This window comes from Bacillus rossius, chromosome 8 (assembly GCF_032445375.1).
Source record: "Bacillus rossius redtenbacheri isolate Brsri chromosome 8, Brsri_v3, whole genome shotgun sequence".
In the NCBI taxonomy this organism is placed as follows: domain Eukaryota; kingdom Metazoa; phylum Arthropoda; class Insecta; order Phasmatodea; family Bacillidae; genus Bacillus; species Bacillus rossius.
In genome coordinates, this window is record NC_086336.1 from 49168473 (window position 1) to 49184497 (window position 16025).

The following is a 16025-nucleotide window of genomic DNA, read 5'->3' on the forward strand; positions in this document are numbered from 1 at the left end:
TTGTTTATTTCTTTAAAAAAAATGTTTTTTCTCATCGTTACATGGCTTCAATACACAATTTTACAAATGAATTTAATTAGAAAAACTTGGTTACTTGTACAGTTTTTGTCTTTTCTTATACGAATTTTAACGATATCTTTGAATTTTGATAGGATGAGGTCCAAATACATACCATACCAGACATTTTTCTGTTGATGGTCGTTGAGTCTTGTCGCTCACAAAAAAATAGAATTTATTACTGTCCCTTGGTTAGCGATGTAACTCAAGGTACGGTCGCGCACTGACCGAAGTCGCGCGAAGTTGGGCCGTTGCCGACGCCTAGGGCCTAAATTTCTAATACATTATTCCGGAAAAAAAAAATGAACTTAGTTTAAAAAATTACGGCCTGGCCCCAGCCCCTAGGCGTTAAATTGTCCCTTAGTGCAACTCCATAATATTGTGCGAGTTGCCGACGACGCGACCGGACTGGACGACAATCGAGCGACAACTGAGTTGGTAGACGAGATTACCTCCCTTGTATAGGTGAAGACAAGGGAAGCAACCCCGTGGGCCAACCGACCAATCACAGTACAGCATTCATCAACATGCCCAAATAAGGAATTTCGGCCGAGCGCATCACACCACGCCAGGACTCGCCCTGATTGGCTGGCTAGTGGTAGCCTCCAGAGACCCTTCCAGACGGTCGCTACAGCTGTGCGTACAACGTGACGCGTAAATCCCAAACACGCATTTACAAAGTGAAAAATAGCTTTCTGGCGCCAGAGTGTCGCGCCTGTCCGCTCTTCCTTCTGTACTTTCCAGACTATTCTCAAAATATTACACTAGCAATATCCAATAGAATACAAAATTACCCAAAAAATTCAAATACAATGTTAAAAATTTAGTAAACAAAGTTGAAATTCATATAAAAACTTTTGTTTAAAAATGATGTCCTGTAAAATTATAATATATACTGCTTTAATTACTGACATTAATTATCAAATGTCAACATTAATTATTATGAACTAGAGTTAACCCTCAAATTAATAATTAAGTATCTCAAGGAAATAAGTATTTTAAGGCTTTCCATGAAATTTAACCAAAGTAATTAATAACAATTCTTAACATATCTGAACTGTTTTCTATATCAACAAAAAAAAAAATATCCTTCACCTCAAATTTATTCTTAATATTCTTATGACCCATTTTGCAATGCTACAATTTGTCTGATTAAAGATTATTTATTTAATTGTATTTTATCCTGTTATTAATTCACAGTGAATATGTGTTTGTCTAATAACCCTAAACTACATGTTATCACTCTCATACCAATTCTAGATCTGCAGTGTTATATTATTTTATTTTTTTCTCTTATATATTACATAAGAGTGGCACCCAGAAACAATTCAAACTAATCAAAGAGTCTACACTTAACAGAGTGGTCATACTAAGGAGTAAAATAACTCAGTTTATTAATATTCTTATTCAGAGAATTATTTATATATATAATATAAATAAATCACATTACAACCACAAATAGATAGTACAAACTGTTGGTGAGCATGATACAAATTAAAAAAAAAACACTATTGTAAAAATGCCTCTGTTTTATTATAGCGATTTTATAATGGTTTATTTTATTTTGTTCCCAGCACACTTTTTGAATTGATCTGGAAATCACATATTATGGCAATCAAACTTTTTTTGGGCCATCGAGCGCTGCACTCACACCAGTCTCTTGAGGTCACCACTCAAGTTCAGTTGCACTCCTATGACTTCAACTCATCTTTTACTGAGCTGTTAGCATCCCCTGTACATTTTAATGATTCTAATCCTTTTCGTCTTCCCTCGGGATGTGCCTTGGTGGTAAACTGTTTCACCAAATGTATTTTTATTTCTGTATAAAGATTTTGAACTTAATCGATAACCACTGCAATTGGTCCCAGCCAAGTGGTGCCCTAGACCTCAATCAAAAGACACATCAAATTTTTATTTACACAATATTATTTATATAATTTTTTTATTTAGCTATAACAGCAAGGTGTTAAGAGATGGTTACACATAAATAATACTAAAAATATTGGGGACAAAATCGGACATGGTGAACAGAAAGGAACCGTCCCTGCATTTTCCTGGAGTGATTTTCGGGAGACCATGGAAACCCAAATTAGAATGACGACCAGAATTCGAACCCAGGTCCTCCGAGTACAGTCTCCTACCACTCAGGCACCTTGCTCCAGGTTAGATTAAAAAAAATAATGGCATAAAATTGGAATAATGCAGCATGGCTGTAAAAAATTAATATTTCTGATTTAAATTTAAACACCCTAATGTACCATAGCATGTTTTCATAGTTAATTTGCAGTTTGCATTTAAATGGGCATTTATTCTCTTTTTCCAATGCACAATTTCTGCCATAAGTGCTGTCTTTGTTTCCGTATGCTCTGTTGCCTTATCTATGCAATAGAGCAAAACAGTTTGAGACACAACTTTCTATTATGAAAATATTTTTAGCGTATCCGAAACATTGTATTATGTAAAGGAAAATTTGGAATGAAAATTCTGTAAATACATTTTCTTGTATTTTCTCACGAGCATCATCTGATAATAGTAAATTTTTACTTCTAAGGAGATATGATACAACTGAAAGACAGCATCTTGGTTTCAACCGTATACATCAACAAATTTATTTACATAATTTTATAATACATATTTTGGCTCCGATTGAGCATACTATATAATTTAATGGAATGCCTTGTTATTAATAGTGACTGACTGCAACAAAGGGTGAAATAATCATTTGTGTTCAGCATTGAGAAATATTTTCTTTCCGAATGACTACAACTGTAATAATACTGTCAATTAGACACTTTTTGCATCTTAGAAAGCTCAACAAATAGAATTTTTTTTAAAAATTATAAGTCTTATAGTTAATGATATAAAAAACAAGATTTTTAATGGTAACAAGCCTGGTAGTAGCAAAAATGGGTGCCATTTATTCTATGCTAGTTAATGACTGGCATGTGTAGCAATGCCTTTTTATAAATATACATATATATATTTTTAAAGTTCTTTCACACATACAAAGCACATAATCTCTATCTCTCTCCTTATCTCTGTAACTCTATATATTACTTAATACATCTTTATCTCTCTTACTCTTATTCATCTCTCCATATCATTTCATCTCTCTCAATCTCCCTATCTCTATCTATATATCTCTATATCTCACTATATATATATATATATATGTATCTTCATATATCTCTATATAAATATAGCCTTATAATTCTCTTTATCTCTAACCATTTATTTTTATTTCTTTATATATCTATCTCCTCTCCGCACGCACACACGTTCACACACACACACACACACACACACTATATCTCTCTCGCTTTATACTGTATATCTATATTAATATATCTCTCTCCATCACTCTGCCTCTCTTTATATCTATCTCTCTTTATATCTATCTCTCTTTATATCTATCTCTCTTTATCTCTCTCCCAACATATGCTACCATTATTATTTTGACCATAGAAACGAGCAACTGACAAAGTATTTAATGGTAATTATCCGATACTACTCACGCGCCACCTTAATTTTTGCTTTAAGGGTTGATATTATCAAAATATCACCTGAACAGTGACCTTCCTTGAGTTTTAAACAAGGAGGTAACAAGTAAGGGAGTTAGTGTATACAATCTTTGCCATTTGAATACTTGGAAGTCTGCATAGCAAAACAATTTTTGGTTATAATGAAGTTTAACCCTAATTCCTTGCATATGTGTTGGTATTGTTTTTTTTTTAGCAATATTCATGACATGATGGCATATTAACAATTCTTCCTAGCGAGTTCTTTTCAAGCTATTAAACAAATTTATAGAATATTAGCCTTTATACAGCTACTATATCAGGTACTTCAGAACAGACAACTATTCCACAGACTAACACTTCCATGGTTTCAAAGGTCAAGCGTGCAAAATTTCATAGAGATCGGATGAACAATGAGTTAATACATTATTTAATCAAGTTTAAGATGTTGCACATAAACTTCTTTTCCTGTATAAAACAATTAACTTTAAAGTTGAAAACCATTATTTGTTAGGATATTACCAGTTACTTATTTAATTAGCAAAAATACGAAGTTGGTGATGTGTAAAATTTCTTTCAAAGACGTTTTCAATCTTAAGTTTTTACCTGCAGCGCATTCATATTTGGTTAAGTTGATTACTGTATAAAGATTGCTTGCATAGTCCAATATCAGTATCGATAGCTTGCCGATTGCACCCAACACGCACGCTCTGTCTAGTGCCGAGTGAACTACATTTAATAGCTGACATTCTTTCATGGTTAGTCTGTACTACAACGATGGAATGGCAAGATTTTACCAAGAATAATTAAACTTTGCTTTAGGTTTTGTTTTATCAAAATCTCACCTAGACAGTGATCTTCCTTTTACTTCGAAGGTCAGGTGTGCAAAGTTTCAACTCAATCAGAAGAACGATGCGTGAGCGTATAGAAGACGAACACACAAAACATTCACTTTTATATACAAGATTGCAAAACAAGAGTAATAAACACTATATAGCAGCTGTAAATTCATTTAAATCTTTTTTTTGAGACACAAAACAAATTGATAGTTAATAAACTATACATTAAAAAAATGCAACAGATATTTTTTTTCTTTCATGGAAGTTAATTTCCTTGAAAAATCTATACATTTAATATTGTTTCACGAAAATATTAAACATTTTGTTTAAAAGTTAATGCACTCTCTTTAAACATGTTACAAACTCAAATTTAATTTACTTTAACTAACTAAATTACATTTAACATGATAAAACACAAAAAATGACGGTAATAAAAAAAACCACAGCTAAGTTTCCCAAATTTAAATACAACAATAAAGCTACTGACCTGGCAATTGACATTGTTCACAAACAGTTGTTCAATGATTGGAGGTAAATTGACACTACCACAGTCCAGGACATCTTTATAAGACTTGGGCAGGAGATATGGATACCCCGAATTCAATTTTGCTTTTTGCAACTAAAAGGAAAAACAAAATATTGATTAAACATTTTCATAAGTCCCAAATTAAATCACCTACACACATTGACAATTTGTAAGTAATAATGGTTCATTTTTAAGTTTATTTTGCACTACACAAAACATTTAAAACACCAGCATCATTCTCTTAATGACTAAACTCAATCAATACTTGAGAGCTGAAATAAAATGTGTGAACAGAAGACAAACCCCACAGCCAGATACCAATAGCACTGCCTTGCACAAAAGAGGAATTACAATTTGGCTACCAAAAAAAAAAAACCCACAGAATTTATTACAGTTCAGATATTAACGCATACTTACAGGCCTCTTGTATGCAAACAATGCACATTTTGCACACTAAAAATCCATTAGAATAAAATGCAAACTGATGGGTTTGCATGCTAACACCTGTTTGTTCTTAGATGGATTCCCCTTTTTGTTTTGTGGGAGCCAACTTAACATTGTGACAAGAATCAAATTATTATAATAAATTAAATAAGATATCAATTTATTACTTTACAACTAAAATGTATAAAAAACAGAATTCATTAGAGTTAAGACTAATGCATACTTACAGGCCTCTTGTATGGTAACAGTATGCATCAGCATGCATACTTATGCTTATTTAGCACACTAAAAATTTGCTAGAATGCAAATTGAATGATTCTCCTGATAAGACCTCTCTGTTTGTTCTTAGGGTATGGGTTTCACATTTTGTCTCATGTGAGCTTAACTTAACAATATGGTCAATGGAATGGCTACAAAAACCAACTGGTATGCTTAGCGATTAAGCAACAAATACATTGTACAGTTCAACTTATAAGTTTTTGTAACAAGAACATGTTTCCAAAATTTATGGATGTTTCCAAAAGATATGAGAGGGGGAAGATAGGGGTGGTGGAAGATAGGGGGAGGGAAAGATAGCGGTGGTGGAATATAGAGGGGGAATGTAAGGGAGGGGGAATGTAAGGTAGGGGGAATGTAAGGGAGGGAGAAAAACAGGGGAGTGAAAAGGCTGATGAGGGGGAGGAAGGGTAGGACAAAGGGGAAAAGGTAGTGAAGGGGGAAGGTGGGGGAGGGGTAAGGTAAGGGGAAGAAAGGAAATGACTATTCACCTTAACGGCATTCCAACGGTGTATAAAATGTCTAGCAACATCCCTCGCTGCAGCACCCTGGACCATTACACCGACATCATGCCACGGCATTCGTGGTGTGGTGTACCGGTCAACCAGATCTGTGAACATTTTAAGATGTTCTGCTATCTCCAACATACATAACGTACCTACCTTCCTGAAACATCCCTATTTCGATTAAGTTGCCCCTCATCATTTGGTGGGAATGGAGAGGACAACTTTCAAAATAATACTGTTGAACAATGAAACTAAATGAGCGAAACATTCTGACACTATTGCACCATAGCCTATGGTCCATAGGCAATGGTAGCAGCATCTTTTATACTAACGCCAAACAACAACGTCATCCCCTCATCACACGTACACAAAATGGTCACACCACAACTTCCCTTGAGCTAGCCAATGATATGAAACATCATTCCTCATGTATCACCACTGTCTCGTCTACAAAAATAATGTGAGAAACTGTGTTGCAATTTTCTTTTAATAATGTCACTTCCCAACATCAAAAGATGCTAACACTGTATAACACTTTTTACCATCAGCTTTACAATGCAGTTCCTGTGATCAAAGACTATTAATAGTAATGGCTGTTAAGTGATGTTTTCATCCTTAAATCACCCCCTTTCCTGTTATTCATCATTTAGCTCTGCACCAGATTATACATAAAACTTTTTTGTTTAATTTATTAAAAGTCTGAAATAACTCATTTTAAATGCAAGAAAAATGTTGTCACAAGTTTTTTCTCTGGTTCACAACAGAAGGTACATTTTGTCATTGGTAAACAAAAAATCCCTTACAGCACAGTCTACAGGCATAGGTAGATTTTGAAGTATGTACCAATTTCTTCTGGAATATTTTAAGAACTTTTTATAGGTCTAACAGGGATTAACTATATTTATTAAATTTACCACAAATCTTTCTTTTAAATTAAAAAAAAAGTTTAAAAAAGAAAATATGTACTTAAATAATCTATAGAAAATAATTAATATTCAGGTTTAGACTGAATGAAAAACACTTCATAACCAATGCTATTAGGTATTCGGGCAGAGTTGGCTGGTTTAAACCCAGGCATGGTTTTTGAAAATAAAATAAAAAACTAATTTTTTATAACATATTTTTTTAAATAGAATATCTTAATTTTTTTAATGAAATGAAGGTTTCCACTCTAATAGCAACCAAAGTTAGCTCAATAATGTTTCTTGTGATTTACAGGAACAAAAAATTATATACTATTCAAAATCTTTTCAATTGAATTATCTGAATAAGATGTAAATTATACCCAGCTAAACCTGTAAAATTAAATTAATTAGTGAATTATAGACAGCATGTAAAAAAAAAAAAATTATTAATTAAAAAAAATCCTATTCTGTGGGAAACACCCATCCTATGGAAAATACTCTTCCTGTGGGGGAATACCCATTATGTGGTATAGAGTCCCCGTCAAATGTATAGATTTGCTGGACTTCAGTTCTTTAATCTCTTAACTTATCAGATTTAACATTAGTGGCAGAAAGCAGGATGTTGTATGGCTAGAGATGGTGATTTATAGCATTTAAAATAATGACATTTAGCATTTTGAATTTGAAATTTAGCATTTTGTAGCATTTAAAAAACACAATTTAGCCAATTCTCTCATTTTACATTACTGAAGAAAAGTATATTTTTAAAAAAGAAACTGTTGCTTGCCGTTTTACCGACTTTTTTTCTTCAACCGACTTCTCAGTGAATTTTTTTTTTTTGCAGTCTGATGTCACTCAGATTTAATGTGCTTTTCAAGTAAATCTTTTTTTTCCATTCCAGATGGCGATTACATAAATTAAAATTGTGCATTAAAATATTCGTATCACTTTCCTATAACTGTTCACTTTTGTATTCATTTATGCGATTGCGAATGGAAATGACGTTTGGTCCCATTTTTACCACGAGAAATAACAGTATACAACCCATTCACGAGTATGCACGTATTTGTAAACACCACGGGATGTGCACTCATTAGAGAGATGCTTGAACAACGTTTTGTTTGTGTGCACGGCCATAAGAGCGCTAGTGTGCTCACTGCTCAATGTTTGTTTACGATTCGTTGCCAAGGCTCATTTGTAATGGCAGCAATTTTTCTTTCGTATTTTTGTTTAGGACTTTAGGTTATTTGCGTGCTACTTGCTTATTGCTTCGTATGTGGAAACTGGAAAATATCTGGCGTTTATTTATTCAATTATTTAGTGGCCATATTTTCATTGAGGTACATTGTTAAATTGAGTATAAAGTTACGTATTAAGTAAAATACAATGCCGCCACGTGTAAGAAAATGCTAGCTTGTGACATAGGTGGTTTTAACATAAATAGCTACTTAGGTCATTCTTCCACCAATGTTTATACAGTTAGTGCTGTGCACGGCCACAACAGCGCTGCAAATAGCGTTCTAGCGGTTATTCAGAGAGTGGCCTTTCTATCCCTCCCTCTCTTTTCTATGGTAAACACGCAACATTCCACATACTACACAAGAACGCGGCTTTCACGTGAAACACAGCCAGAAAATGGGACTTACAATTGTTAGCGCAACGAAGCAGAGATGTCGCAATATGGTGGCCTAAAAACTTGTACTCTGCAAGATGACGGACAATCTTCCAGCTAGTTGTTCTTTGCTTTGTTTACAATCGCGAGGCACGGATGGCCATTCTACATTCAATATTTACGAACAATAGTATTTGTGAATGACGTGACAATAAGATACTTGTGCTGAATATGCCATAAAATGATGGTTTCTTTTAATACTGAACTGAAACAAAATACAATCGGTAAATAAATTGTGTAGAGTGAAGACGAATCTACGTTTTTTACCTTGATTTCACATTTATCTCGGAATAGTCTAAATTTAGCATTTTATAGCGGAAAAAATATAATTTAGCATATTTTAGCATCTATTTAGCAAAAACTAAAAATCACCATCCCTATGTATGGCTTTCATTTGAACATGCTGAGAGCCAAAATAATGTAATAAAAGAGGCTGATTTAAACTTTTTTTTTGTTTAAACAAAGAAACAAACTTTTTTTATTTAAAAAAAACCCTTTTTTTTTTTTTTGCAACTCTGTATTTGGGAAATCAACCACTCACCTATGTATGGGCAATCAAGGTTATTGAAGTCCTTCACAATGAAGTTTGTGTAATCTTTTCCCAGCCAGTACTTCGGCACACCCGACAGGTCTGGTAAGGGAGTGTCTGTTCTGGAAGAGGTTGTGCTGTTGTCGTCACCATCATAGTGGACCTTTTTCTTCTCGCCCGGCGCAAACACTCGAATTTTAGGTTCTCCTGCAAAGTTCGCAGTTCTCTTGTCCTTCGAGGCCTTGGGCTTGACCTCTTTTACTGAGATGCCCACCAACGGCCCCGGATTCTTGAGGCCGTTCGTCACTGCTGATGAGCTAAGAGGAATTAACAAAATGATTGCAAGCTGAATTGCAGGTTCCATAAAACTATTTAAGTGAATAGAGTTACTTATGATTCTGGTACCAATTAAAAATTACATACGAAGCATTTATCATATTTAGATACTAGATACACAATAATTCCAAAATCCAAACACATGCCATCAAAAATATACCTACAATTTGTAAATACTAAAGGAAATTTTTTAACAGTTTAATCTGTTTTAAAAGCGAAATTTCCTTAGGTCTAAAGTCATCCGGATTACCGTTAAAATTCACTAAGTAAAAAACTAGCCTTAAAATTTCCAGTAATCAATGTAAAAGATACTAGAAAAACCAACTAACTCAAAGTTACACTGATTGAAGAAGAAAATATAAACTACCGGTAACTCCAGTTTGCCAAAGAGTGAATTATTCATCTCTTGTTTAAAATCATATCAGATTTGATTATAAAAACTCAATTCACCACTGACTCTTTATCCAAACAAAAGTTGTTTTAATCAAAATAATATGTTGGAAATTCTTACTGCAATGGAAAACCTCTTTAGGCACACATTTTTATAAATAGCTTTTTTTTTCTGCAATCATACTGCATCAGAAGGGGAGGAGGTGAAAAATGAAGGAGGGGGAGGGAGAAAATAGCACTACAGTGAGGGAAGATTTAAGAGGGGAAGGGGAGATTGAGGTGGTGTAGAGGGAGTAGGGGGAAGGAATGAGGAGGAGTAACAGGGACAAAGATTATAAAGGAGTACGAGGAAGAAAAGAAAAAGTGAAGATTAGGAGTAAAAGTGATTAGGAGAAAGAGTGAAAATGAGAAGGGGAGGAAAGGGGATGAGAAAATGGTAGAGGGAGAAGTAGAAGGAAAAGAAAGGAGGGAGAGGAAGGAGTAAGAGGAAAGGAAGGAAAGGAAAGAGAGGAAGGAAAGGAATAAGAGAGGGAACAGAAAGAGGGAATAGAAAGAGGTAGGAGAGGGAGGTTCCACAGCAAACAGGAAAATTTCAAATAGTAAATTACTGGTAGTTTAAATTACTCATAGGTCATTGTAGTAGTCATTACTAGCCTTTACCCCAATGCCTTTTGTGGCATGGGCCTACTACTGTATTTATTTCTTAATTATTGTACTTATTCTTCAAATATTAAGAAATATTAGTTTTATTTAATTACATTCATAATTTAGTTTATTCACTTAATTTGTTAATAATTTTATTTTATTTACTTAGGTAAATTTGGCTATTAATATATTGTTGGCAATGACTTTGAAAAGACTTTGGAATGAGCTGGAAGCTTGGAGAAACAGACACTTTATTTTAGCTTAAGTTTATAGATAATCTTATGTAACTTTTAAATGGTCATGTTATTTATGAGTTATTTTAGGTGAGCATAAATATTTATTCTTATTTATATTAGTATTTATGTATTGTTACGAGACACCTGCAGCGACGTGCGGGCCGGCCTTGTTGCGGCAACAGCGGAGTCAGCGCGAAATACTAGGACAGCGCTTCGGAACGAGGCTGGCCACCGTTGCAGAAAGCGAACGGGGTCGAGAGCAGGGGCGCAACAACAAGGGGCGGGGGGGGGGGGGGGGGGCAAGGGTATTTTGCCCCCCTCTGAAACCTTGAAGTGGGGGCAAACGGGGGCAAAGAAAGTGATGTGTAATAAATTTTTAGATAATAAAATTGCTTAAATAGCACCATTTTCCACCTTGAAATACAAATTATCCCGGGGAAGGAACCCCGGACCCCCCCCCCCCCCCCCCCCTTCAATCGATGCTTCTTTATTAGGGATGTGCGAAAGTGACTTTTTCCACACGAAATGAAAGTGAAAGAAAATTTATCAAGTTTCGCGAAAGTGAAACGAAAATGAATTTTTCTATGAGATAAATATATTCTTAACGAAAGTTAAGCGAAATTTTTTAATTAACAAAGAAAAAAGTGCCCCAAAGTTTGCTCTTCAGTAATAAATTCTATTACATAAATCATTTTGGTACCTTTTGATATATATATATATAAATATTATTATTTAATATAATCAACATCCGCCCTAGACCACACAACACAGCCCCATGTCACTCGTAAATTTCAAGAATCAATCCAGATCTTTCAGCGCACAGACTATTTCCTTTACAGTCGTAATGTCGCAGTCTATGATAATATATTTATCATGTGCATGGTACTGATGAAAAAATACGTGAATACTGCGGAACGGCCGCCATCTTGCACCACTGTCACACATGGCTAGCTCAGGAAGCTGTAGACCAGGCAAGGGACATGGTCAAAACAAAACATAACAAATGGTTGCTGCCAAGTGGTCATTACACGCAGTGACTTGTTGACCCTTTTGTCTAATTGGCTGTATATTATGAGGATTTTATATGCCAGTCAGAGTATGTAAAATTTAAATAAAGCAGACGACAATGTTTTTGTTTGGCTGTGCGCGAATAAAAGTAGGTACGTTCTTTGTTTATGTGTATACGGTAAATACTAAATACTGTACTAACAGTTCTGGAATGTATGTTTTACGAATATAGTACCTACACTACTGTTTGAAAGCAAATGAATCAGGTAATTTTTCAAATATTGCATGATTTTGTTTTGATACCTAGGCCTACTGTAATCACGGTTGAATTTTGTTTACTTTATCTGCCATGTTTGTTCAAATTATGATTTTACCGTATTTTCATTAACGTGAGTTTTTTTCATCACCACGTAAATTAATCTTAATGGAAATCTTTTTTCTAATTAATGTCTTTATATGATTTGCATATGTTATTACATTATTAGTAATAACAAGCAAATCATATAAATATGATTTGCATATGTTATTACATTATTAGTAATAACAAGCAAATCATATAAAGACATTACAGTAGAATCTCAGTGCTAAGTACTTACAGGTACCTCAAGTTTTTGTACTTAGTACTGAAACATGCATACATATCTTTACAAAGAGAAAAAAAATATATAAAAAATTGCTACAGGAGAGCCGCAATGCCATATGTATTAGCAACTGCGACTTGCTTTTATCCCCTTGTCTAGTTCTCTGAGTATATCCACTTTTTCCTTAAGCGTGAATTGCTTTCGTTTCTTTTTATCTCCAGGATCATTCATATTGTAGCACAAATACAATGCGGTGTCTAAATAACGTAACCTGAAAATAAACTCAACAATAACAATAAACAATCCCGGCACAGACATCAAACAATATTTTTAGCGTAGCGTAACACTTTTGTCTAAATAATTAATACTTCTCTCAAACTTCCGTCTTTCGATGTATCGAATGGTGTTGTGTTGCTTCCGTCGCATACTACGTACGGTATAATCTATGGTTGTGCGCGCAACTGTTTGTTAACTTTGTTTTGAGAATTTAGAGGTTAGAAAATACGTTGCGGTGGTATTTGTGTATCTTTGTTCTACTACATTAATCATTTAGCTGGAAATTTATTTACCAGTTTAAGTAAATTTTGGTGTAGTAATGCCACGCTACTAGTAGAATTTTTACGTTATAGTGAAAATATGATACTTTAAACTGAAACCGTTTTGCATGGCGAAGATACGATTTTTGGCGGGGAGTTAAAAAAAATTCGTTAAGTGAAATATACTTTATAATAAGGTACGTTATTGTACCGGTATTCTACTGTACATTTTTATTAAATTACGAGTTCTTTTTCAACTAGAACAAACGGAACTTCGGTAAGCTATTGAACTTTCGTTTGGCTCGAAATATTTCGCTAAAAACTAACTTCGACAGATGAAATTCTTACCGAAATCGAAAATGAAAGTAGCAAAATTTCGATTTCGGTATCGGTATACCGAACATTCGCACAACCCTATTCTTTATAAAAAGGTATATTGCCCCCCCCTTTGGAAATTTAGTTGTTGCGCCCCTGGTCGAGAAGGGGTAGGAACGAGGACTGTCAACGATGCCGCGGACCCAAGGTCTCAAATACGGCAGCCACGCCCGAAAGGGGGCTCTTTGGGGGTGGCTGTGCCGAGACAGAGCCCGGTGCGCGTCGTGCCACTCTCGTCGCCGCTTCCCGCCTTGCCGAGAGGTCTGCCGCGAGCGCGTCACAAGAGAGCGGAGGTAAGAGACTCACAGGTGTGATAGCGAGGCACGTAGATTGAATTAAGTATATTTTAAAGATTTAACTCAATGAGTGACGGCGGTGACAATTGAAATAGTTAGTAGTAAATTGAAGTGGAATTGAAGTTAATGTCGAGACCTTATTTTATAACCCCTTATTCCCTTCAAGCCCCATTTAAGAGAGAAGGTAATAAGGCTTTCCTTAGGAGAGAACTCGTTATAACAGTACGTGAATATAAACTCTAGAAAGTGTGAGTGACTATGGCGTGAGCGTACGAAGCAGAAGAGGGGAAGTAGGATAGCGTGTTGACGCCCCACTGTCTAGTGGAGAGACAAGAAGAGGCCACCATTGCGGTAGGTAGCAGGAGCCACGCGACATGATTGTTGAAGGCATATTCGGCGCGATGCAGTGAATGGAACTTTTGTAAAGACGATTGTGTCTACGAAGATGTGTGCGACACCTGTAATGAACTCAAAAGTAAAATGAATACTGGAGTAAAGTTAAATGGTGTGTTATGAAGCCGCTGACAGACGCAGCCCCTATCCGGGAATGGTAACGGAAGTTAGTCCCTCGAAGTTACAGCACGGACATTCACTTTTAAATTACCTTGATTTAATAAGAGTGCTATCATTGGTTTTTATTACTTACTCCTCTTTATCAGGTTTCTGCGAGTCCGATTTAGATTGGTTTTCCTCCATCCGGTGGGTCCTGCCCACACACGACCTGGTCCTCCGCCTCGTCAGCTCCTCCATCTTGGCGAAGAAGTTCTCGCCGGGGGTCCACGTCTTGCCCGTGTCGTAGCTCTCGTCGCCGTCGCCGTCGTCGCTGTCCGAGTGGTAGAACCGGCTCATCCACTCGTGGGTCTTGCGGTTGGTGGTGTCCCGCATCTTGTCGAGGAAGTGCTTCCTCTCCGGCGGCGGCGTGTTGCCCTTCACGTGCTCCTGGATGGCGTCGAGGCCGGCAGGGTCACGCTGCCGGCGCTCCGCGGCTATCAGGGCGTGGCTCGGGTGCAGCGGCCCGCCGGGGGCTTCGGGCTCCTTCTCGGGCCTGCGAACAGGACTCTCAAAGTCACATGCACGTAAGGATAGGTAGTGGACAATTTAACACACAGCAGATACCAGAACACAGGCAGGAAATGTGGCATGCAAGAGAAAAATTCCAAAAAAACCAAAGAACTGAACCAAACAGACGCTTTAATGATGATCATGTTAGACTATCTAAACCAGAAATACGATTAGTTACCAAAAAAAAACTTGTTTCAAAATATGTAATCTATAAATTTAATAATTGGTGTGTGGTAAATATACAGATGCCTTTAAATGTTTACCTTGTTACATAAAAAGAAGATTTATTTCAGAAACACAATTATTAAATGTGCCATTTGTAAGATGAACATTGCTACAAAGAAAAGCCCTATTATTCTGCTAACCAAACAAAACATGTTTTTAGAACTCTGCTATAAAATATGTATTTGATTTTAGACAGCTATTATAAACTAAAAATGTTTTTCCTTCATTTTTTTTAAAAGAGAGAGAGAGCTTGACTATTCCATTAATTTAGGATTGTGCAAATACTGCCATTCTTAAATTAGATGAAAAAATATTTAAATGACTTTCCAGAATGTGGGAGAAAAAATAAATTTAAAAAAATACATGCAAAAATCTTGGTTAAAATCCTTTCTTTGATATTAAGAAGTCCTACAATCATTTGGATTATGAAATGTAATATAACTTCAAAATACACAAATCAGCTACTGAACAAAATTAATAATCGGGAGAGCTGACGACGAATTTAGAGTATGTATTTTAGGCAAGTCAAAATAATAAAAAAAAAAACAGTATTTTATCAATGGGTAGATCTGGAATCGTAAGTCAGGCAGAGGATTTGCGGTTATTTCGCTATTGCGCAGCCTATGACATTTGTAAGAAAATAAAACAAAAAAATATCTTTTAGGCAACTTGAAATTTTTTAAATCTTTTATTTTAGTATGTACATAATCCAGAAATAAAAATCTTAGTCTTTTTTTGTTTTTAAAGTATAACCTGACCCCTCCGAATATATTTAATTAATATACCCAAAAAATATACTTTAGGCATTCTAAAAATTTTATAGCATGTTTATTAATTAATATTGAAAATACTTGTCAATCGCCAGACAAATTGAACTGTTTTTAATAACTCCCTGACGCGAATAAAGATTTTAAATGGTTGCGACAAAAAATTCTTATGCGTAGCCATAGGTGCGAGAGAGAGAGAGAGAGTTTATCGAGACTTGCCGGCAGCTGCCGAGGCCATGACTCCTCAGGCTGTGATTGGTCGCTGAAAGACCACGTGACTGGAGTTTACCATTTAG

The 16025-nt window shown here is 35.4% G+C and overlaps 1 protein-coding gene across 4 annotated transcripts in view; it reads right to left on the bottom strand.

Annotated features, from left to right (window-relative positions):
* LOC134534887 (phospholipase D1) overlaps positions 1-16025 on the bottom strand; it is a 76235-nt gene that overhangs the window by 17369 nt on the left and 42841 nt on the right. For all 4 annotated transcript variants that reach the window (XM_063373558.1, XM_063373555.1, XM_063373556.1 and 1 more), the window contains exons 13-16: positions 14322-14720; positions 9285-9589; positions 6152-6270; positions 4902-5033 (exon numbers count right to left, since the gene is read on the bottom strand). In XM_063373558.1, coding sequence (XP_063229628.1) covers positions 4902-5033; positions 6152-6270; positions 9285-9589; positions 14322-14720 — 955 coding nt within the window. The remainder of the gene's footprint in view (positions 1-4901; positions 5034-6151; positions 6271-9284; positions 9590-14321; positions 14721-16025) is intronic.